Source organism: Dromaius novaehollandiae, chromosome 1, assembly GCF_036370855.1.
Source record: "Dromaius novaehollandiae isolate bDroNov1 chromosome 1, bDroNov1.hap1, whole genome shotgun sequence".
NCBI classification, from domain to species: Eukaryota; Metazoa; Chordata; class Aves; order Casuariiformes; family Dromaiidae; genus Dromaius; species Dromaius novaehollandiae.
In genome coordinates, this window is record NC_088098.1 from 52,030,349 (window position 1) to 52,054,562 (window position 24,214).

Genomic DNA, 24,214 nt, shown 5'->3' on the forward strand with positions numbered 1-24,214 from the left:
ACTTGCTCCTTGCAAGCTTTGCCTCTGCTGCAGCTGTGTACAGTGTTGTGAAGGAGGTGGTAGTTTTGAGTGCTGCCTGCAGTAGTCAGTGGTAGTGGATACAGAGTGCAAGGCACCTGCTTCTACTGCTTTTAGACCACTGACTGGTGTGTGAGGTTTTTTTTTGCCACGCTTTTTGCATAGCAATGACTTAACAGAATAAAAGCTGAGGGCAGGTACCTTCATATCTCCATGGAGAAGTTCTTTCCCATTCTCCCAGTGACAGTGAAGCAGGGGCTGAACAGCAGGATTATGAATACAAGAATACTTGAGGCAGGAGAGATGGTCACAGTCTTTATTTTCATTTTAAGTCTTTAGCCATCAGTAAAGTGAAGGGGCAGAAAACAACCAACTGAGCAGACAAACCCACCTTAGCTGGTCATTTCCAAATATAAATAACTGTAGGACAACTGAAATTGAGCCAAAATAGAAAAAGGGAGCAGGGGAATTTAAAAGACAAAAGTAAGCCTAGCTGCACTCCCTTTTCATAATGTCAGTGAAGAGGAAGTACCATAACAAAAAGGAAGCTATGGTTACATTTGATCAGACATTTATTCGAACAGTAGGCATGGAATTGCACTTTCATGAAAATGCCAAAGCTGAATCGAGTCCAGTGCACTGCAGGCATTGTGTGCACTTAGCTTCATTTTTGCTGCAGCTCCTTCATTCTGTTCAGGGCACTGCCAGCTTGAAACCACTCTATTTGTGACTCGTTGAAGGTGTGGTTCAACATGATTGTTTCTTGGCTCCCATTGGGATGCTTGATGATGCATTTCAGAGGCTAAGGAAAGAAGACAGTTTTTATTTTCCCCATTCTCTTTCAGGGAGCAAACCAAAGCTCAAGGAGCTTAACCAAAGCTTCTCACTGGAAAATCTCTACACTTCTAAAGGACTTGCAAACGGTAAATTTTAGCCCAGTGACGTCTTCTTGTATGAGTATGGTTGCAGCTGGTTCTAGAAAGCACTACTCATGCTTAAGGCAGCAAGTCCAGGAATTCAGACTATCGTGCAGGGCCTTCTCACAACAGCTCAGAATAGTGCAATCTGACACAGACCTGCTCTCTAGCCAGCAGGACCACTGGTGCAAAGTGTCCAAGGTCTGGCTGGCAGGCTGCACTGCCCATCAGTGGCTGCACTGCTTCAGGCCCTTAGCACACCACTCCACTCTACACTTTCCCCTCTACAGTCAGTGGCACATCTCTGCCCCCCCAAGTGCGGTGGCAAGGCATGCAGACAGGTACCTTTCCAGGTGCAAAGTCTGCCAGCCCTACAATGCTTAGCTTGTCCACAGGATGAATCTTGTTGTAGTCCGCTGGATCAGCAAAAGTGAGAGGCAGTAGACCTTGCTTCTTCAGATTGGTTTCTGCAGGGAATAAACCACAAAGCTTGTGTTCAGCCCCCTTGTAACACATTACAGGGGATCAAGATCATCATCTGGGTGTTCAGTGCTTCTCTGAGTAGTATTCCAACAATAATTACTGTTTGTGTAGCAAAATCAGTATCTCCACCACTTGTGGCATATCTAGCTAGATATGTAACAGGACTCTTGACAACTCGAGGTACCATGTGACCTATCAGCAGATACGGTTCCTTTTCATGCCCCACAGCTCAACACCTACAGGAAACATCTCTTCCACCCAGGCTGAGTACATCCTGTTTATACACATCACAGGCAAGTGTGACTCACCATGGATCCTGGCAAAGCTCTTGGTGATGATGACCCTGCCCCCCAAGTGACGTGGCTCCAATGCTGCGTGCTCTCTGCTTGATCCTTCACCATAGTTTTCATCTCCAACAACTGCCCATTTGACACCCATTTTCTGTGACAAAAGGAACAGATTTAGACTTGTGCCGCCCAGTCACTCAAGTTAGGAATTAACAACAAATATGTGCCCACACATCTAATTTCAGTGCTACGCTGATGACATTGCTGAGGAAGTTTCTCCCAGAAATCACTCTTTGGTTCTGATGAAAGACAGAAATAAAGGAATTACATGTTGAGAGCAGCTAGGCATTGCCGTCCTTGGCTAACGAGGGCTGAAGAGGATTGCCTGTGGGATCTAGAGCAAGCCTTGCAGCCACTTTCCTTCTGTGGTCTTGTGGCAGTGCAGCATTCATGCAAGCTGTGATCCCTGGTCTACTTCTGGAATTGATACTGAGAGCTGTAACTTCTGTCTACCAGAATAAAAAATCTTGGACCACTATCAAGCTATGCAGAGGGTGAAAGGACACTTCCTGAGTTTCTGAGCCAAGTTTTAAAGAATGAACAGGACAAGATTAGATTTTTCTTAAACATCAGACTAGTCACAGGTGAGAAACTCCAGCAGGCAAGACTCCACCACAGCTTGATGACACCAATATCTAGTAAGGCATGCGGCGCCAAGAGGAGTTTTCCCCCTTTGGTCTAGGATTTCTGGTCCTCTCTGGGTCAGAAGACCTTCCTCCCTCTTCCCCTCAGTGGGTAGGAGGAGAATCTGCTACAGGAACTGCCATCAGAGTTAAGTATTGAGGCTTTTTCCTGGGACTAAGTGAATTCACAGCTGCTGTTAATTGAGAACAGTAGGGTGACATGCTCTGCCTTGGCACAGACTGCACAAAATGTAAACACCCTTACAGAAGAGATGTGTTAGCAGAAAGTCTCACCTTGTAGTAACGAGCTGTGTCTGGGACCGGCCCAAACTCCTGGGTTAACGCATTCCTCACAGAGTTGGCTTTGCCATTTTCAACATTGATGGCGCCAATGAGCAGGTTGTTGGAGATGTTGTCCAGATGACCACGGAATTTGAGCCAGGGTCCGGCTGCGGAGATATGGTCAGTGGTGCATTTCCCTTTTACCTAAAGGGTAGTAGAAGAGATAAAGTGTCTCAGGAAGAACCAGCAACTTGACCCTTCCTCAGCACTTTTTATTCTGAAGGATCTTTATATCCCTTTTTAAAAGCAGCAACCCAAGACTACTGTGTCTGTTACAGAATCAAGGCAGCTCTAAGGCAGAACGCAACAGTTGTTCTATATGTTTGGGGAAGGACGAAGAACATCACTACTCCGAAGGGTAGAGTTGCAACAAAGGAGCTTAGCCGTAACACCTCCTGCTATATCCTTACCTCCCTTAGCAGCAGGTTCTTCAACTACAAAAGGCAATTAAGTCCTTCCTGTTACAGCTCAGCCTCCCTGTTGGGGGAGCTCAGCAAGATGCTAGGTCTGATTCCCAGAAGTTTCCAATCCACACGTAAACTTTCTCAGTCTATAGGAGCAGAACTCCCACCCAGAGATAACGGCCTTCCAGCTGGCTGCCTCAAAGCATTTGCAAAGAACTATGCACATCGAAACACTCAGGAATACAAGCACAGATCAGTTTGGAAGGGTTGCCCCTGGGAATACCAGCAACTCTGCCAGTGAGACTCAACAATGCTCCTGAAGGTCCCATTCCTATGGGACTGCATTTCAGCACCTATCACTGTATTAACTGAAGTTTTCATTCTGTCAGCTCACCAGGGACAGTGAAGAGACTGAAATGTAATGTTTAACTGTTGTGAAGGAACTTTTCCTTCTGTAAAATGGAAGACAACACAAATACTGATGGGTAAGAAGTTCCTAAAGACCTCATTTTAGGCAAAATGCATCTCACAACAGTCATGTATTAGAGAGACTAATTAATGAACCTTTCTACTGTAGGTCATAAATGGGACAAATTCTATGGACTGTATAGTATGTGTGGGATCATACCATATGGTATAGGATCATATTACATGGTATAACAAACTTCATTTTTCATGATACTAGCTAACCACTAGGCCAAAGCAGAAATGTCTCTTAGTTATAAACAGGAAAAAGTATCAGAAGGAAACATCAACACATGGGAAGATGATCCTCACCTCACTTTCCATAACAATGCAGGGGTGGGAGGGACCAGGGGAAGAAACCACAGACAGTTCAAGGCATAGCCAAAGCTTCTAGCAAATGATGTGCAAATCCCCGTTCATACAGTCCTATCATAGCTGGTGCTTCCCACCCTTTGCTCCTGACCTTGATGAGGATTAGCATGTCTTCTAGATCCTTGCCATCCCACTTATCGAAGGGCTCAAGAAGCTGGAGGCGCTGACTGGTGGGGCTCACATCCACGTGCTGCCCACTGCCATCCTTGGGAGGGTACTGATAGGTATCCTGGCCTGGGTCAAACTCCTTTCAAAAAAAGGAAGAAAAAGTCATCAGCCTCAGCCATCCCCAACAGCACATGTTGAGAACAAGCCAAAACAGGCAGCTGTACCAATTCTAGCTTTAACATTAAGAAGGAGGTCAGTGCACAAAAATTCTGGTAACACATATACAATACTTCCAGTGACAGGCCTTCCCTCCCTCCATCCCCAGACTGAGCAGTTACCAGCTTGGGCAGCTCATCTGCATCAGGTGCTTCTAGTTTAAACTTCTTCCCATCTGCTCCTGTGAGGTAATCCACTTCAGGATTAAATTTTAGAGTGCCAGCAATAGACAGGGCTGTGACAATCTGAAAGAAAAAAATAACAAATTTAAAGGCATATTCTCCTTCCACCCATCTCTGGATTTGAAAGTCCTACACCTACAGTCTCAAAGTCAGCAGTCAGAGGGCTCCCAAAGCTGCACACCAAGTGCCTGACTGAATAGGTTGCCCTGCAGTCTCAAGCAGAGCAGTCTGAATTTAACAGTGCAGTCAGACCATGGGTAAGAAAGCTGCAGGATGCACTAAGGTGTTTCTTTAGCTGATCTCAGTCCTTACAACCAAATTCTGGACTGCCCAAGAACTGGACTGAAGTAAGAACTTCAGACAGAGGAATAGACACCTCTTCCTTCAAGTGTTCAGTTAACCACATTTTCCTCTTCTGTAGTCCCAGAGCTAAGACAATCTTTTTTGGCAAGTGCTTGACTTAGTAGAGCTGTACTCAAGTGCCATGTTGACCAAGGGAATACACCTCTCACAAGCCACACCTGATCAAACCCAGGTATTTCTATATGTGCTGCCTCCAGTAATGCACAGATACTGTCAGCTTTATAGATGTCAACCACAAGCGGTCAAGCAGGGCAAGCTAGGTCACGCAGTGCTTTGTGCTGCTGTGAGTAGACAGTTGCATGTAGCTCAGTTATCTCAACATACCGAGCAGTTCAGTGGGCTTGCTGACCTTTCTCCTCAACCCCCATCACTTACACTAGGCCCCTTCTGAAGGCAGCAGACTAGCTCACAGGACACCCCGAAATATTCCTTAGTCCCCCTCCGGGGGAATTCTGGAGGCTACGTCTCTTACCTCTGGGGAGGTTACGAATGCGTGCGTCTCCGGGTTAGCGTCATTGCGGCCTGTAAAATTCCGGTTGTAGGATGTAACTATTGTGTTTTTCTCTCCTTTCTTGATGTCCTTCCTATGAAAGAAAAAAACAACAAATCCAAAGGGAGCATCGCTTCTAAATGTTTCGCTGCTAAAATTCACAGGCTTGATTTCGGTAGTGATTGGTATCTTTTGGAAACACAGATGAGTGCACAGACAGGTTTTCCTCGAGTACAGACTTTAAGGTGCAAAACCAAGCCAGACACTGATTCCTGGAGCAGTTTCCATACCTCATATTGTGCACAGTTGAACTGTCTAAACAATAGTCAAACTGATGCATTTGGACACACCATTAGAAATGGCGAACCCCAAGTAAGCATCGTTCCCATCCTTTTTATCACTGGTATTTTCCTCCCTGCCACTCAGATGACTGAATCCAAATCAAATTGCTCTTCCCACTCCAGAAGGTCCATAAAAACTCCAGTCCATCCTCTCAGACATAACTAATCTCTCTCCCCCCATTTTTGCCTACTCTCAGAGGCCTACAGATGTGGCCACGCCTGAGCGTATTCCCTTCTGCAGTTCCATTCATCTGAATTTGTCTGCAGTCTTTCATTTCTCCTCTTCCAGTGCATGTTAGACAGGTATGGCCAATGCCTATTCAATCATGTATTTTTAATTCCCAGTGTATGATATCTACAACCGTGTTTGGCTACAGAGTGCTTTAGGAACCAAAAGATAAAAAGTTAGAGAAAGGTCCATTGTTTCACTTTACCTGTCCCACTGGCCAATGCACGGCCCACAAGCATTGGCAAGAACCAGCCCTCCAACATCTCGCAGGATTTGTGCCTGGAGCAGAGAAGAACTTTGTTACTAGTAGAAAGTCTGGAACCAGTTTCTTTTATGGAAAGAGGACACCTCTTCTGGCAGAAAGCATCAAGGCACATCAGCCTGAAAACATTTCCTTCCTTGCTTCACTTGCAAGTTTTGACTCACTTATAAACATGGGGGGCTTAATCCCAGTAACGCTGTACAGTAACACTGGGGAAGAGCACAGGAAGACTTGACATGATGTTTCCATTCTCCACCTATTTTAAAATGAGCAATCCAGCTACTCACAGATATTTAATTGAAGGGCGCCAGCTGCTCTGATTTTTCTTCTCCAGATTTCCTGTCAGTGTAAGGAGCGATTCAGTGAGAGATCAGGCAAGCATGTGCCATTTCATTTAGCAAAAGATTCGATTAGGAGGGCAGCTGCTGAGAAAAAGTATAACTGGACATATAAGCAAAAGGCTGACTTGCTAGAGGAGGCATTAAGCATTGGCTGGATATACCTGCATGTACAGACCCATATAGTTGGTCCCCAAGCTATGACAGCAGCCAGTGCCAGTGGGCTGGGACATTCAGTAAATGTTAGAACTAATCAAAACATCATTATTCCCTGCTCCCCATAGAAAAGGGGAAACAATATCTGATTATTCCTCTGTGGAAACACTCCAACACTTTAATCAAGCATGAGTTTTGCCATAAATTTAGCCTTACACAGGAGCCATTTCCTACAAACCCAGGGTTTGCTTGCATCATAAACAGTTCTTGAGGGAGAAAACTGGACTGTAGATAGGCATTAGCATATAGTCAGCCCTGGCCACCCACAGAATTCCAGGAGCAAGAGGTGTCCATTACTAGCTGCACTGTTATCTCCCCAGGGCTCCAGTTCCTGATAACAATCTCAGCTCTGTCCAGTTGCAGTCCCATTATTACAAGCCCAGGTAGTAAAGACATCATGCCAAAACACTGTCAAGGTGACAGCAGGACCATGAGGGATAACAGCGCAAGGCTGATTACTACATCAGTTCTCACTCCCCTAGCAATTAGTAAGAAGATGGAGCTTAAATAATTCTAGTAGTTACCTCCAGACCTCTGAGCGTCATCTGGAAAAGAGTTTAATATTTACTAGTTGGAAGAGTAAAGAACAGTTGTACTCACATAACCATCTCTTTCAATGGTGGCACGGATCTGCTCTGAGCCTGGGGTGATTGTGAACATAGATTTGCACTTCAATCCATGTGCAAGCGCCTGCTTTGCCACTGCTGCAGAGCGTCCCATGTCCTCATAGCTAGAGTTAGTGCAGCTGCCAATTAAGCCTGTGGTGTTTGACAGAGATGAGGTGGTTATTATAGGCCCAGTTATAGGATGCTTTTCCCTGACCCATTTCTCAGCAGGAAAAAAAAAAAAAAAAAATAGAGACAACCGCCATTCCTGCTGACAAGGAGTCTGGAATAGTTTCAGGTAATATCATTGCCAAGCCTCCCAACAATATACTGCAGTCACAAACAATTCCTTGTTAGGCTTTGGAGGTCATACGGCCAGAACACACTACCTGATCATTAGTTTGGTTATTGTTGTACGAGATCAGAGTTTCTTCTACTTGCACTCTGGTTAGACACAAATTAGCGCAGAGGAGCATCCTTCCCAAAGGAAAGAAAAGGCTTCAAACCAAGATGGCAAGAAATAGAGGAAATGATGAAAACAAGTGATGGGTGCCCCACTGGCTAGCCAGCCTCACCATTCTAATTGAATTTTAAATTCCCAGCCCTCTCAGTTTACACCTTTCTTTGCTAACCAAAGAGCCCTTTGGTAATTTTTTTTCCTTCAGAAGCATTTACCCACCCAGTTAGCTCACCTCAGTTATCTTTTTGGCTAGATCTCAATGTACTGTTTAGTTCTAGGCTAAGCATTCATTCTGTAGGCCTTGGATAAAACCTCCTTTGTTATAGTATGAAAAACAACATGAGGACATACTGTACTGTCCTGACAGCACTCTGGTCTAACCTGTGAAGAATAAATTCCCTCATTTGCTGCCTTTCATGTTATTTGTAACACTAGTGAATAGAATGTTTCCCACCTCAAAAGTGGCCTTTACAGCATCTGCATTCTTTCCACGCCAACAGTGAGCAAATTCAGAGAACCAGCTAACAGGTTACCATCCCAGGAGTGAGTGTACAAGTATTCAAGCTTGCTCTTTAGGATAGCAAATATTACTTTATTGTCTCCTCAGAGCTCAACAGCCAACTGCTGGGAGGATTGACAGTCATGTTTCTGACAGATCTTTCTTAAAGGAGCCCGTTAAAGAGCACAGGTACAGCCAGAAGTGATCTTCATCAGAAAACATTCTGGTCAACCCAATCATTTAAAACAGTTTCCAAGAAGGAAAAAAAAGTTGGCAGCCCCTTGAGATTAAAATACTTTGGGCTGTCCCAGATCTCATCCTACACACCTGGCCCAGAAGAGAACACTCTTCCCAGGAAGTTCATGTGACTATGAAGAGATCATGCTATGGAAAAAAGTCAAAGGATATACAGTAGTACTTAAAGGGTTGCAGCCCAGGCTACGTGACCAACCACTTATTCTAAGCAACATTTATTCAACAAGGAAGAACGCAGAGGAAAGGGCAAATATTACCCACCAACTCTGATATCAACTGGCCAGCCCTCCTTCTCTGCCACAGCACCAATATCCGATACAGGGTGTGCCAGGTCTGGTGTGAAAGGTCCATTGATATGTGGTTTCAGCTTTAAGAAACAATGACACAGTCAGAAACTAGGGTAGCCAAGAAAAAAAAAAAAAGAAACACAGCAGCAAATTAACTCCTTTCATAGTTTTATCTGGAAGCTGCTTAAATAGGATTCTCTTACATGAGCACCTGAGCAGCACCTGTCACTGGAGCAGACCCGAGTGTCTGCTACATATTCCAGCACAGCCACGAGTATTGCATCAAAATCCTAGCTCGGCTCTCACTCACATAAAGCAGAGTCATGTCAAAGCACCCAAGATGGCGAGCGCAAAGCAAGCCTTACCTCACTGAGGTTGATTTCTATCACCTGGTCATACTGACAACCGGAATCTGGTACCAAGTGTTGCTGGAATTCATCTGCCAGCGCAGCTATCTCTGGAATAAAAAAGAAGAAAGATCTGAAAAGTGCAGCAAACACAAGGGAAAAGAAAAGGTTTGGAAAGGCTGAACGTGGGGTTCACTAGCCAATTCCCCAGGCACTTCACCATACAAGGTCAGAAGTCACATCAGACACCAATGCAGGATGCTGCTGCTACCAGAGTATGCCTACACTTGAACCCAGACCACAGCAGTTGAACAGAGAATTAAGCTCTTCTGTTCACCAAACGGCAGCAGGTAGTCTCTGCAATGCTATTTCCCCACTTGATACTACCACCAGGGAAAAAGGAGAGCAACCAATCTTGCCATATTTCCCCTAAACTCTCTTACCAGCTCTCCCAGTCTTGCCCAAGTACTTCTTCATCCGTACATTATAGGGGAAGATCGATGTGGTAGCTCCAATTTCAGCCCCCATGTTACAGATTGTTGCCATTCCTACAGAAAGGATGGGAGAAGAGACCAAAGGGTCAATGAGGAAGTCCAAATGCATCCAATTCTTCAAAAGTCAGTCCATGGAAAAGAGAGCAAGGCCAGGAGAGATCAAGGACATTAGGCACAAAACCTCCGTTCCACAGCAGATAGGATACACTCACTACAGAATGGCTGCCTCAGTCCCTGACATTTCTGATCCATACAGTGCCTGTGATCAGACTTTTCAACAAGGAAGGAGTTTGGAGCTACAGTGGTTTTTGAAGATACTGGAAGAGGTGATAGGGAACACAGCTGTCTGCAGTGAGCACCAAGCATACTTCCTGCAGTGAGCAGCATCTATGCTACCTGCAGTGAAGTGTCCTGACCCCTCCCTAGCATCTTACTTATCTTTACTGAAAGAGACAGAATGCGTTCGTCTTTCTGGGTGAGGAAGCTGATGCACTGAGTCAAAAGCTTCCAGTGACTGAACACAGTAAAACACTATTTACTTCCAGCACTGGGATCAGCTATGCCTTTCAAGGATACAGCAATAAGGGAGCTAAAAGGATACAGCAATGAAGCTGTATCATTTAAGGGAGCTAGAAGCAGACACCACAGGCCAACTCCCTCTGATTTGAGGGAATAAAAATCCTACATTACCACATTGCTCTCTGTAACCAAGTATTCTAAGTTGTGGCCAAACCACGCTAACAGAGAACAGAAGCCCAGCTTGAAGGCTGCACTTCAAGCCAAAGGAAGGGATGCTTCTCATAATTTGGTCCTAGCTGCATCATTACAGACGCATTTGCAATTTCTGTTGCTTTTGAACTGAGCATCCAAGCCCCACAATTAGCTAGTGTAAGACTCAAAGTTACAAACTGCTGCTTTCTGGTTTCCCCTTTACCCTGCTTTTCCAAACAGCTTTTTCTTCAGCAGTGGTCACACATGTACACTCTCCAACCTGTTGTTCTCCTCTATCTATGACCTGTTTTAGACTGTAAAGGCTGCTATTTTCATCTCTGACATCTCTACCCTCTAAGTGCATGCCAGAACACCTCCATCCTTACTCTTATCCTGATGGACCATCTTATAGGACTCTTTGTAATAAACCATGCAGCGTCCCCAAAGTCGCAGAAAGATTTAATGGAGAGAGCCTACTTCTCCTCTGGGAAGGAGTGCAGTCTTGCTGCATCACTCTCACCTCTGCAGTCCTGCAGAGAACTAGACTCCTAGTTTCCAGTATACCAACCACTCTGCCAGGCTAAGGGGGAACATTTAACAATTCTTGCCTGATTCCCCTCCCAATCTCCGCAGATGACTCAACACCCACCTCCAACAACGACTCACTCCAGGTAAGATTCCTATTGCCTTACCAGTGCAAGAGATTGAATCCACCCCAGGCCCATGGTATTCGATGATGGCGCCTGTTCCACCCTTCACAGTAAGGATGCCAGCCACTTTCAGGATCACATCTTTAGGAGAACTCCAGCCTGAAAGCTTGCCAGTCAGTTTTACGCCGATAACCTGAGAAACATTAACAAAAGAAAAAGTATACCAAAACAGTCTCCTCCAGCAGTCATAATAATGTGCAGCTGTATGGATCCCCTTCTTCCTAAGAATTTAGATGGTCACAGTGCCAAGAGAAAGGAAATCCTGAAGTATCAGAGCATGTGTGCAAGGCCTGAAATCTCTGACAGAGCCAATGAAAGGGAAATCACTCCTCATCTACCACTCTCGGTCCCTGAATAAACATAGTCAGGAGTAGAAACTCAGAGCTGCCAATGAATTGTAGGTCAGCTGCTTGAGCCGCTGTGTGATTACAAACAAGACTAACGACGTAGTGCTTTATATATGCACAGTGCCTGGAAATCAATGTTTCTTCATGTCTTATATCTTGCCTTTCATATAAGGATTAACATTCATTTTACTCCTACCTTTGGACATTTGAGCTCCCAAGGGATTCCTGCCATGACGTCTACTGCATCAGCTCCACCCACTCCAATGCAGACTCCTCCCAAACCACCTCCATTGGGGGTGTGTGAGTCTGTGCCAATCAGCATAACCCCAGGGTAGGAATAGTTCTCCAGAATGATCTGAAAATAAAAATGGATTTTTCACTTGCTTGTTTGTTGGGAAAGGAGGGGGGAAACAGCAGGAAAGAAGACAAGAACAAGTATTTAGATCAGTTTCTATTTACAGATTTCAGTAGCAAGAGTCATTTAATTTGTTTTGGATTGTAAGCTCACTTCTATTTCATTCAAACTTGTTTTAGAGGATGTAGTGACAGAATCAGCTACCAAGCTTTAACCTAAGCTCCTTGTTCATCCCAAGATAGTAAGAATACTTAAAAACTTTTAAAAGTCTCCCTTTTTTCACTGGAAGGCCCATTCCCTTCCAGTTTAGGCTTTTGCTAACATCAGCATTTGTTGGGGCTCAAGACAGTCTATTCCTTATTCTCTAAACCCTTGATCAACTGCTGAGCAAGCCAGCTTGCCTGTCCAATGCTAGCAAGGCCTTCTGTAGACCTTTAGACTCCCATGGCAGAAGAACACCAACAGGCCCCTCCAATCCATGCCGCCAACCAAAACCTAATCACATAGAAGAATCCCCTTGCAAATACACTAAATGTCTGTCCTCCCCTTATTGCTGCTACTGATTACAGGCAAGACTGTTCAAACATTAGCAAAACCACAAAATAGTTGTCTTCTGATGAATTACAAGTTATCTATGGGAGCAAGACAGTAGAGAATTCAAGCTAACGAGCTCTTTACTACATATGCGCCATATAAAAATTAAGGATAGCCTTTCTGGGAAGCACAGAACTCACAGCACATGTGTTACAGAATGCCTTGGAGAGAACTGAAGCAGCCCTTTATTGAGGAAACTAAGACTTTGCCACTAATAGTCCAAGTTTTATTTGCTTATAGCTCATATTAATGTGTGTGTGCAAGAGAAGTCACTTTCAAGCCTTCATTTTGCCAAAGCTGGATTCTGAAACTACACAACATGGCCAATTTTCTCCAGCCAGAGAAAATCAGTCACAAGAAAGCTAGTAACCACGGCATGGAGCTATGTTGCCATGTGACAAGCGTCACGAGTAGTTTCAGAGCAGAAATGCACCTGAACTGTTCCCACAACCTTCTGGAGAATTCACCTGCTGTATTTCCTATTCACCTCAAAAGTTAAAGTAACATTAGTAACTCATTTAGTAGCTAAGAAAAGATGGCAGAGAGTTTTTGACTACACCTGGCCCCAAGTTTCCTGCTGACAAGATGTTTAAGAGTCATCCATTCTCCTCTCCACTCATTTTGCTTTGTGCTGTACTTTAATTTTTCCTGCCTGCAATTCAGAGCAACAATGAAAAATGGCTACCAGATCCATAAAGCAAATCAACCAAGAGCAAGTTAAGGAAATCCTGCAAGAGGTGTTAGTTTTAAAAAGCAAAAAGGATGGGTTATCTTAAGACAGTCACATTCTCATGAGGTGCAAGTGAAAGGAATCTCAGACCTGAAAAGCATTTTGCATTTTATTCGGTTCAGATACCAACTAGCTACAGGTTGCTATTCTTGGATACTAAAGTAGTGCCACTCTATTTGGCATTCTCATCCACACTCCAGTTTTTTATGGAGCCAAATGCATACAAAATAACCTCAAAAAAAGTATGTTTCCAGAGCTGCTGTGTTTACCACAAAAAGCATTATTAACCCCTATGCAGCTAGTTTCATGAAATCACCTTACTGTCCAAATCACACAAAGCCAAGCTAGCCCACAAATAGTTAAGACATTGCAAGGTTCTGTGATTCACGTGGCCTGGTGTTGGCACTAACTAATCATGCATCAGGTTACAGTTTGACCAAAATAACCTTTAAGAAAAACCACTGTTGTCAACATAGCTGAGAGAGAGCGAGGAACAAACCTCACCCCACTCAAAGAAAGCAAATACTTTACCTAAACAGGTGAAATTCTCTGAGGGTTTGCACCCTCTCTTTGTCCCAAGGTAAAGAGCTATTTGTTGTTCAAAGATTGCAAGCGCACACACTTTACCTGGTGAATGATTCCTGACCCAGGTTTCCAGAATCCCACTCCATACTTGGCACCAGCCGTCGCCAGAAAGTTGTACACCTCCTGGTTTATGTCCTATTCACACAGGAAAAGGCACAGCATTAGTAACACATTTTCTTCCTTCATAAATTAAAAGCTCATTCAAACACATTCCCTTGCTCCCAAGGCTGTCCAATTTGTTCCACAGTGATGTGCATCTCCCTCTAGCTACTCCAAAACTATTTTAAAACCAGAAGGGATCAAGACTTAAGAATATAGCATTTAAGAATGCTCTGCCCATTTCTTGTATCCACAGGGTTTTTTTCAACCTGTTTCCCCTCTCTTTTTCTGACCCCTCCTTCCCTCATTATCAGCTGTTCCTTTTGCTTTCCATGTGCTCTGCAGACATTTCAAAGCTCTGAGATAAATATTTCTGCTTTATTTTTATAGACGAAGAAATAGAACTGGAAGTTAAGTGACCTGCTCGCTGCCAGGGGAGTCTGTAGTAGTATGACGAACGGCACCCAGGTCATACAATGCTGCCTTTCATGCTGTACTACCACCATTATTGGTGGAGGTCACACCATGAAAATTGCTTGCAACAATAACTACGGTTGCCAAGGAAGTATGACAGTATTATGCACTGATAATTCTTGGCAGAGGAATGGCAGAGTAGATAAGATAAGCACTAGGAGGAGACAGTTTCTTAAAGACTATGTTCTCATGCAGCTACGCTTCAGAATAAAGGAGAAAGGGGAAACTGGAGATAATGAAAGAATTGTCTCAGCACATGATGCTTGCTGAAGTTTCCCATGAGGCAACAGCAGCTCTTTAAGCCTCGTTTTCCACTGGGAGTCAGGTCACTTCACTCTGTGCATTTCTCTCCTAGTAAAGCATGCTGATGTGCCAGGAGTGGATCCAAGCCACCCTCTGGCCTGCCAGCATTCATTGTGTGCCAACTGGCAGCATCAGAAGCAGAGCCCAGTCAGAAGAAGGCAGGACCTTTACTTGCTGTGCTCAGAGCGGATGGCAAAGTAGGGCCTCTGCTCAGGGCTGCAGCAGAATACAATTGCACTATAGAGAACAAATACAGAAGCAGGGGGAGGGAAGAAGACAGGAGGTGAGGGGAAGAAAAGGAACACTTATTTAGGAAGGTCCCAAATTCTTCATCTCCTGCACAACTTGGGCCTAGGACAAACAATGGGGCAAGAACTCCTCAAATTCAATTGAGTGGCATAAGCTGCTTTTCACTGGCCTGAAAGGAGAAGCCAGAGGCCATTATTTCAGCATGAGGAGTTTCTGGAAATATATACAGATTCAAAGCTTAAGATGCAGCTGAGCCCTCCCACACTACTGAGAACAAATCTGTCTCTTTTGATAGCAAGGTACAAGGCACAGTTCCTCCTGGCCTTGACAGTGGTTGCCTTATCTGAAGGACTGTATTGGGATTTAAGTAACATTAGCCAATGCATTCTCCTACAACCTCAGCGTTAGGGGAGAGAAGGGCTTCAGCAGACCTCCCTATTTTCTACTAAAAGTTCTTACTGTTGAAATCTCATAAAGGAAAGCTGTTCTTCAAGTTGTTGAAATCCCTTCAGGTATTGTCTTGTTCTCTCCAAAAATCATGAAACAATAACCTGTCTCTTGGATAAAAGTCTTGATATAGTTCAGAAAGCTATGTCCACTAAGAGTAACAAGGCTTCCCTCACCTCCCCCCATGCTGACAGGATGTTCTTCCCTAGCAGATTTATTGTTGTATGGGGGACAGAGGTGAATGCATCTATATTTGACAGAAACCCCTAGGAAGGGATAAGCAGTTAAACAGTAAAGGGGAAATTTCAAAAAAAAAAAAAAAAAAAAAGCTTTGACTAGAAGCTGGTCAAACAGCACATTGGAATTCCAAAATAAAACCCAATATCCTTCATGCCTGTATACATATTTACACCCACACTTGCTAACTCTGAAAGCTGCATGTGCTTCAGCTAATGCTCTTCAGCTAATCATTTGCAAGATCTTGGTACACTAAAATAGTTATTTGCTCCCCCTTCACAGGATACACCACTGTGATGCAGACACATGTTCAGGAAGTTTTTCCATATTGTGGCATAAAGATCATAACTCTATAGAGTAGTTTGGCTTCCCTTTTTGCTCTTTGAATTATTTTCCCTCATCCCTCAGGTGAAACATCCTCCCACTCCCAAGAACATACACAACCTGGGCTTCCATCATTAGCAGATTAGGTCCAGCTCTTCCCACAGCCATAGTCTTTTATGGATGGATCCACAATGATGGATGGATCTCAGCTGAAAAACTCCCAGGGACCTGCTTACTCTGTTTTTCTACTGCATTTGACCTATCTACAGAGCTGACCATCACAGACAATCTGGTATCAATTCTGATTTATGGCTGTCCTCTGGAAAACACAGAACCTCTTCTCTAGGCAGGTTAAAGGTTTCCAAACAAACAGAACTCTAGCAACCTTGGCTCTTCGAAGATCCTTTTCACCACCTGACTGGGCTTCAATGAGGTGATCACAGTGGATGGTAGAAGGCACAGCCACTTTTGGCAGCCCGCTGCTGATGAACTGTAGCATTGCCATCTGAGCAGTGGCATCCTGCATGGCCACACGGTCTGGCCGTAAGCGCAAATAGGTCTTGCCTCGCTCAATCTCCTGTTTTTCCGGATCATCCAGGTGTCCATATACAACCTTCTCAGACAAGGTCAGGGGACGGTCAAGCCTGGGGAAAATAATTTTAATATCTCCATCTTGTGTATTTCAATCTTTGCCCTTTAAAGCATGTAACAGAATAAAGATACTCCCCACTTCCCTATACCACTCAGACTGCTAAGACACACAAAAACCTGTACGCTCTTCTTACAGCACTGAAATATCAACTGGCAGCTGGCTAAAGCAGCACAGGGACTCAGTCCAGAGAGTTCAAAAGGATCGATGTCATATTATAATCTTCCTATACAGCAAAAGAAGCTTCCACTGTGCTCATTTCTTGAGATTGTAACTCAGGAAAGCAGATGTGGAGGTGAGACAGAGGTCATCCCATTCACAAATATGAGATCCCACAGCAGGGGCAATTAAGGACAAGCAAGGACAACTAAGCAAAGTTTCCTGCTGATAGACCTTGCATCCTGCGGGCTCCTGACTAGCACTCTCAGTTGAGGAGCCTATTTGTCAGCAGTGAGATCTTCTGGGAGGTAACCAAGTAGATACAATGATCTGAAATGAGAGCTACCTTATTGAACAAAGGACGAAAGGCCAAAGGACATGTCTTTCAAACCACTGCCACGGTAAGTGAAGCAGGAATGACAACTAAGCAGACACACAAGTCTATCAGCAGATTAAGGTCACTGTCTTTACATGCACTATGAATTCCTAGCCCTCCTTTCCGTGCCTAATGCCTACAGTGGAGCACAGGAGAACATTCACTGTGGTAAGGAAGTGCAAAGGAGCATTAGCCCATAATGATCACTACCCACACACTACTTCCCCAACAAGGAGTGAGGGCCAAAATAAAGGCTTCTGAAACAGGCCATTAAACAAGGAGGACAGAGCCCTTTCTAGCACCTCCTCTGCATGTCACAGTGTTTCTGCAACTTTCCACTCTCCCTGCAGTGCCCCCCTACTACATGGAGACACTAACAACTTATGTTTCATTACATTTGCAATTGCCGTTCCTCAAAGCTGCTCTTCCTAGTAGATAGTCCCTACACCAGGGCTCCACGATACATTATTTTTTTCTCTTCTTCTTGCACTACAGAGCTAAATTCTGCACAACTGACTCCTCCCACCTCCAGCCTTACCTCTTTCGAACAATGTTGATGTTCTTCTCCAACTTCTCATAATTTATGTATTCATTAGGCTCAAAGTGGCTCATGGCCACCTTGGCCCGCTGGCACAGGACAGGAGCAACATGGTAGCGCCGCACCCCACTATTCAAGGCATGCTGAAAAGAGGAGAGCATTAGGAGAGAGGAGAGTAAAGGAGACTTTGCAGAGTAAATTCCACTAACAAATACCAATAAAACATTGGTTTTTCAATTGTTCTCCCTGGGCCTTTACAAGCTGAGAAACAGAAAATTTGCAAAGGTTTTTAAAGACACCTAGTGAATATTTGATCATACAACATTGCATACTGTGTTAAACAGTGAGACATCAGGTTACCCAGAAGTGGTACTATTTACCAAATTATTTTACATTTGTTTGTAACACCAGATGCCTTAGGTTTTCAGTAAGAAATTTGCTTTCAGGCAATAGTCAAATATTCAACACTAGCTGAATAAAAAAAATATACCAGCTTGCTATACTCCTGACATATTACAGTTACGGGAGAGAAGAACCTATGCAGTTTCCAAAGCAAGATAATTCTAGGTCTGTGTTCACTCACTGGTCGTGAGTTTATGTTGAAGGCAAGACAGAAAACACAGTATGAGGCTGAGCAGATGCCCTTCTGTTTCTCCATCACATACCAAGTTCCCCACACAGGGTCCTTGCACTGTTAGAAGCTTATTGTATTTCTAGAGTGACTTCCACGTATGTGCATGGGTTACATCCTAATGCAGAGCAGGAGAGAGGCAAGTCGTGGAACAAACACATTATCTTCACCAAGCCAGATGTGCAGATCCATGTGCTATTCCTCTTCATCCTCACAAAGGCATACTCGCCTTGCCCGTATTGCTTAGGACCAGGAGAGCCTTGCACTTGCCCCACCAGTGAGATAACAGAAGGAGGGATGAAATATACTCCTGGTCTGAGCACATCAGCAGGAAATCCAAGGAAAAAGGCCCAAATTTCCCTTGGCAGGCTCCACAGTGAAACAGTTCACCAGACCATGGGAGAAGGGCAGACTACAGCAAAGCAGCTTTGCAGAACCTGACCTGGAAGGGACAGGTCAGCTCCCAGGGTGAAAAGGCTCTCATGCAGCTTTGAAAAATAAGTCAAAGGACAGCCTCCATAAAAACTCCCAAGAATTTGGCACATGCATTCCTTAAATCTTTTGAAAGTCTCAGTCATCAGTGCTAGAAGTCTATAAACAGACTGAAGACAAGAATTCAGAGTTCCTCCTCTTCCAGAATTACATTTTAATCTTAATCCTGTTTTTTTCTATTCCTCCTCCACACTGGCATTATGAGGTTTTGTTAAGTACAGGTTAATAAATAAAGCAGTGTTTCACTGAACATCCCTTTTGTATTCTGGAGGATTGTGCCCATGTCCATTTCATTTCCATCAGCAAATATTCTTTGTGCAGAACTGAATCACAGCACTAACCACTGTTTTCACACTATCAACAGCACTAATCAAATTGTTAGATCTGCTCAACTAGTTTTATTTTTTTGCTGTGAATATTTCCTCCCCAGTTTTCTTGTTACCAGCATTTAAAAACATTGCCTAAATTAATCATGATCGATGAGATATAGTCACCAATTTATTTCTGAATCTCTTTTCTTTTGTTGTCCTTCTGATAAGATTTAATAGCATCTGCATAATACAAAGGCCAGGAAATCTAGGAGAGGCCACAATAGCAAGCACATCTGCAATAAGGCATATACAGGTTTCTGTGTGAGCAATACAGATCAACGGTATTTTAGCAGTTGCACATTTTTATTAAAAAAACCTGAAGTAAGGGAAAACGACATTACAGGAACGAACACTGCTCTTCCAAAGGTGCAAATGAGGGCCAGTCATTAAATTTCACTGTGCTGTACCTAAGTTTAGGTTTCAGAACACATCACAGAGTCAGAGGTGAGAGCTTCCATTCTCCGGCTGGCAAAAAAAAAAAAAAGAACAGTGCCTGGATTCAAGTATGAATTCTCATTGTTTAATGTGCATAAGCTGCTCTTCATCCAGCTAGGTAACTTTTGAAGGTAGGGGGGAGGCGATTTAAATTTACCATCCACCCAGCACAACTAATGTTGTGGGTCACATTGTCTTTAATTCACAACATAGCCCACATCTTGGGAAAGCCTCCAAGTGCTGGAATGGTTGGAAAAACAATGAGGAATTTCACCACTCACTGTTCATGGAAAAACAATCTTTTCCCAACCCCAGACCAGGAAAGGTACTTTGTTTTAATGAAGTAATTCCTTCTTTCTCCCACAAACTAACTCTGTAACACAACTAATTACTGGAGTTTTTCCACATCACCTAGTAAACTGAAAGTTACATTTCACTATAATTCAGTGTATAGAGGAAGAGATCTGCAAATTAAAATAATCACAGAGTCTTCATGACGCATTAGTCTAGCCTGGGATCAGAGTTGACTATGACCGAAATCTGAAGCAGGGCTCTCCAAAGGTCTTAAGGAGAGGTGCAAACATTTTTTTTCAGATAAAATCCAGGTAAAATCTTTTCAGTTTGAACATGCAAGTCCACATACCTTCTTGCTTCAGGAAATGGTTGGACAAAATTTGGTATTAATTAGAATAGTGGCACAAATATTCAGATGGCAACCACAGAAGCAGCAATGCCAGGTAGCTGACTCCTGCATGATCCCTGCCACAACTTCACACTACCAGAAGCGAAAAGGGAGAGAAATGAGCATGTCTGAGGTGAACAATTCCACCTGGGTATGCAGATGGGCTACAGAAATCTGGAGACTCGAAGGTCTGTTTCCATGAAGGCCAGTAAGACTAGGGAAAAATAATCATCCAGGCCAGTCACTTCTAGAAGTCAAGAGAATGACTTTTTCTCTACACAAGACTTTAAAAGGCACCTTTTAACACAGACAGACATCTTCATTTTACTGAGATCTAAATCTAATCCTGTATCTCTATTCTTCTAGGACTTATTTGACTCAATATAGGTGTTCTTATGTTGGAGCCCAACAAGCCTAAGGATCCATTTCTAACAATGAGCAATAGCATACGTTCAGGGAAAGAGTACAAAAAACACACTAACTAGAGAAGTATACATATCTGTCTCATTCTAATCAGCAGTGTAGAGAAGCTGAATCTATCCAGATCCTTGCCACTGACAGATCTACCCTCCATAAACCTCTTTTTTAAGCCATTCAATATCTTGAAACAAGAAGTTCGATGATTTGTTATTGTACGAAACAATGGTCTCACCTGTTCACTTCAGATCTGCTGCCTAATTTCAGAGTATTCTTTACTATTTATGATTTTGCAGACCTCCACATCATATCCACTTCAGCTGACACTGCCTGGTTGGAAAGTCTAATCTCTCCTCATAAAGAATCTACAATATATTGCTGATCACCCTTGTCTGATTCTCTGTGCCTGTGCTGTTTCTATTATATCCTCAGAAATGGGGTGGCAGAACTACAAGATTAAGGGAAACCCAACAAGTCTAGCAGTTTCCAGCTGAATTCCCTCCCATCCCTCCCTACTGCTTGCTAGTGAGTAGTGAAATGTGCTTTGAGACCACACAATAGCTGAGGGAAGCAGGCAGGCAGTAGTCTACCCATTTTCCTTTTTATTCAGGGACTGCTAAGAGGCCCCAACAAACAGAATAGCCAGCCAATTGCCAAGATTACTGATTAAATAAATACAAAGCACCAATGAGATGTCACTTTGAAACAGCTCTGAAAATGTCTCTGCACAAACCATTAAGAGCTTTGGACTGACCACCCAGCAGACAAGTGATCTCTCATTTGGTATCTAATTTATGATCCTAGTACCAGAGCATCTTTCTTCAGATCTCAGTAAAAGAGATCACATTAAGTATTTAGAGGACTCCTTAATCCATCAGTATTTTGATAGGGAAGAAAGTTCCTTGTAAGACATGAAAAGGCCAGCCTATCAAACAGATCATTATCTTTGAAACCTCCTTAAGGAAGTCAAATCATATCTTTATAGATTTTAAAAGCTCATCTCTAAAAGCTAGCTATCTTGCATTTAGCTCACTACAGTAAACAGTCCAGATGCAAGTCAAGTCTGCATTTCAGAAACTGACATTTTGACACAGCACACCACATACGGTAGATAAGTGGAGTAAGCAAAAGCTTGGGTTCGAAGGAGTAGCAACTGTGCTGCATACGCTCCTATCCAGGAAATCAGTTCTGAATTCCAGCTGAAACTCAAAATATCATCTTTCCTCATCCTCCCTGATTTATGAACACCAACCATGTTTCCAACATTCACCATGATTCAGCCTAAAAAAAGCAGTATGGTATAATCAAAATGTAAATGCAGTCTAGTTTTCCAGACCCACCTCCAAAGAGCAACTAAAAATAGTATTCTGAAGATCAGTTTAATTCTAGCCAACATTGCTTTCTGCCAGCATATAGAAATCTCACTATATGCAATTTCAGCACTTACAAGATCTTCAATAAAACCCTACTTTTTAGAATTTTACAGTACTGTTCTAACTGTTCTTTCAGTCACTTGTCAGCCAACATGGCCTAAGAAATAGGATGCTACTAAAAGCACCTTTCAAGATAGGCGTGAAACAAAGATCTTGACCCTTTGAGGCTATTAGAAGAGTCACCATACTTTAAATAGGATAATTAGCCCGAACCAGGCTAATTCCAATTTATTTCTCTCAGAGGTAAGCTTCCTATGCAGTTTCAATTCTAAAACTGTTCGAGAGCAGAAGACGAGTAGACCTAATACTAATAATATGTGCCATGCTCAATGCTGGCACTCCTGCAGTGATTGGTAAGGTGATTCACATATTCATTAAATCTCTAGGCTGCTACACATGAGCAAAAAACCCTCATTTGCTTCCTAAAGAGATCAGCTAAAACCATGTTTGATTACCTTAATAGATTTACTTAGGTTTTTTTTTTTTTTTTTTTTGGGGGGGGGGGGGGGAGAGAAAATGTAGCATTAGCTTGACAAGAGAAGATAGCCTCCCAGAAAACCAAAGTCCATATATTCACTGTGCTGACACAGCCTTTGTTTTACATTATACAACATTCCTTTTAGCAAATGACTGCATGTACTCATGTGATAACACACCACAATATAAGAACCAATCTATTACCCTAATAAAAGATTTGCCCTCATTTTATGAATAGTCATTTAGAAGCACTAAATCAATTATTTGCTCAAAGCAAAAATTAATAACCATTTAGCAATTAACACTGAATGTACTGGCTTAATCAAAAGAATGGCGTTCTGTAACTTTTACTTAAAAAATAAAAGCAACACTTTTCTAAAATACCTACCTCTAAAGTAATGAAGCAATATAAAATAAGAATTAAGTTTCACAAATTTTTTTCAGAATATCAGAAGAAAAGTTCTTACGTCAGCTCCCTAAGAAAAGGGAACATGTTTGTCAAGGTCACAAGAGGCAAACTGAGAAGTTAAATTGACTGACTTCATCACATACTTTAATTAAGGGAGCACAGCCTTCCTTATCTCTACTAAGAGACCTAAAAAAGAAAAATGTATTCTGATATTTGCCCTCTTGGCTTTAAAAGAGCATGAAGTCTCTGTCATTGAGTACACATCAAACACAATAACGTCCTGAGTAAGAGAATCTCTGCGGCCAGTTCATGTTGCAAGCACATATGATTTTTAGAGGTCATTATGGGCAAGACCGCAAAAATTACTACCAATTCCAGTTCAACGTATTTTAGAAAAAGGCAGTTTGTGTGTCTGTCCAGGCTGGCTTTTTTCACAGTTTCCGTAGATCCATTTTCTTATGAGTAGACCTGGCTTCTTTTCCACCCAGGGGCCTCTGCTAACATTAAAACTAGCAATTTTAAAACAAAGTTGCCAAGAGAGGGAAAGCGTTTACACTCACACGGGTACGAATCACCTTGTGCTGCTGCTTTGTGCCGATAAGGGGGAGAAAAAAAAGAGACGGAACAGGGAGATAAGAGCACGCTCCCGGGAAAGGCTTTCTATTGCACCGCTACGCCAGCGGCTCGCACTACGGGCCCGCGGCCTCAGCCCCCCACAGCGCCCGCCGCCGCCTCCCGGAGGGCGCCCGGGCGTTGACAGCGACCCCAGCCCGCCCGCCCTCTCCCGAGGCGGCGGCGGCGGCGGGGCAGCGGCGGCAGCGGGCGGTGGAAGGGGCCGCCCGCGGCCGGGCCGGGCCGCGTCCCCCGCGCCGGGCGCGCTGCCCCGTTCACCTTGCGCTAACCTTGAGCCACGGCCGCGGCCCCCGGCGGGAGGAGCCGCAGCCCCGGCACCCGGGAGGAGACCGCGCCGACGCCGCCCGCCCCGCTCTGCCGTCGCCATGGAAACGGGGCCTTGGGCCGCGCCGGGGACACGCTGACCTACACGCGGAGGCGGAGGAGCATCGGCTCGGCTCGGCTCGGCCCGGCCCAGCCCCGCGCCGACGGCCGTCCGGCGGGCGGATAACGGCTCCGCGGGTAACGGCCCGCGCCCAATCGCCCCCCACCCGCCTCGCGCCCCGCCGCCGAGCCGCCGCCGCGCTCACCCGCAGCCGAGCCGCCAGGACACAGTACGGCGCCATTTTGTTCACTGACAAAGATGAAGTCGCGCCCCGATTACGTCAGACGCCCCTTTTGAGCCCTCCGGCGCGCGGGCGGGGC

At 44.1% G+C, this 24,214-nt stretch overlaps 1 protein-coding gene across 1 annotated transcript; it reads right to left on the reverse strand.

The window, feature by feature from the left end:
• Positions 1–320: 320 nt before the first annotated feature.
• On the reverse strand, positions 321–24,213 carry ACO2 (aconitase 2). Its single transcript, XM_026101341.2, has 18 exons — positions 24,100–24,213; positions 17,551–17,693; positions 16,214–16,472; positions 13,738–13,830; positions 11,628–11,786; positions 11,067–11,217; positions 9,613–9,717; positions 9,188–9,279; positions 8,797–8,902; positions 7,317–7,474; positions 6,106–6,179; positions 5,313–5,424; positions 4,418–4,540; positions 4,063–4,218; positions 2,683–2,874; positions 1,727–1,859; positions 1,281–1,402; positions 321–820 (listed from the first exon to the last, which is right to left on the reverse strand). Exons 1-18 carry the CDS (start codon positions 24,133–24,135, stop codon positions 683–685), a joined length of 2,352 nt encoding a protein of 783 aa, XP_025957126.1. The 5' UTR covers positions 24,136–24,213; the 3' UTR covers positions 321–682.
• Between the last annotated feature and the right edge of the window lies 1 nt (position 24,214).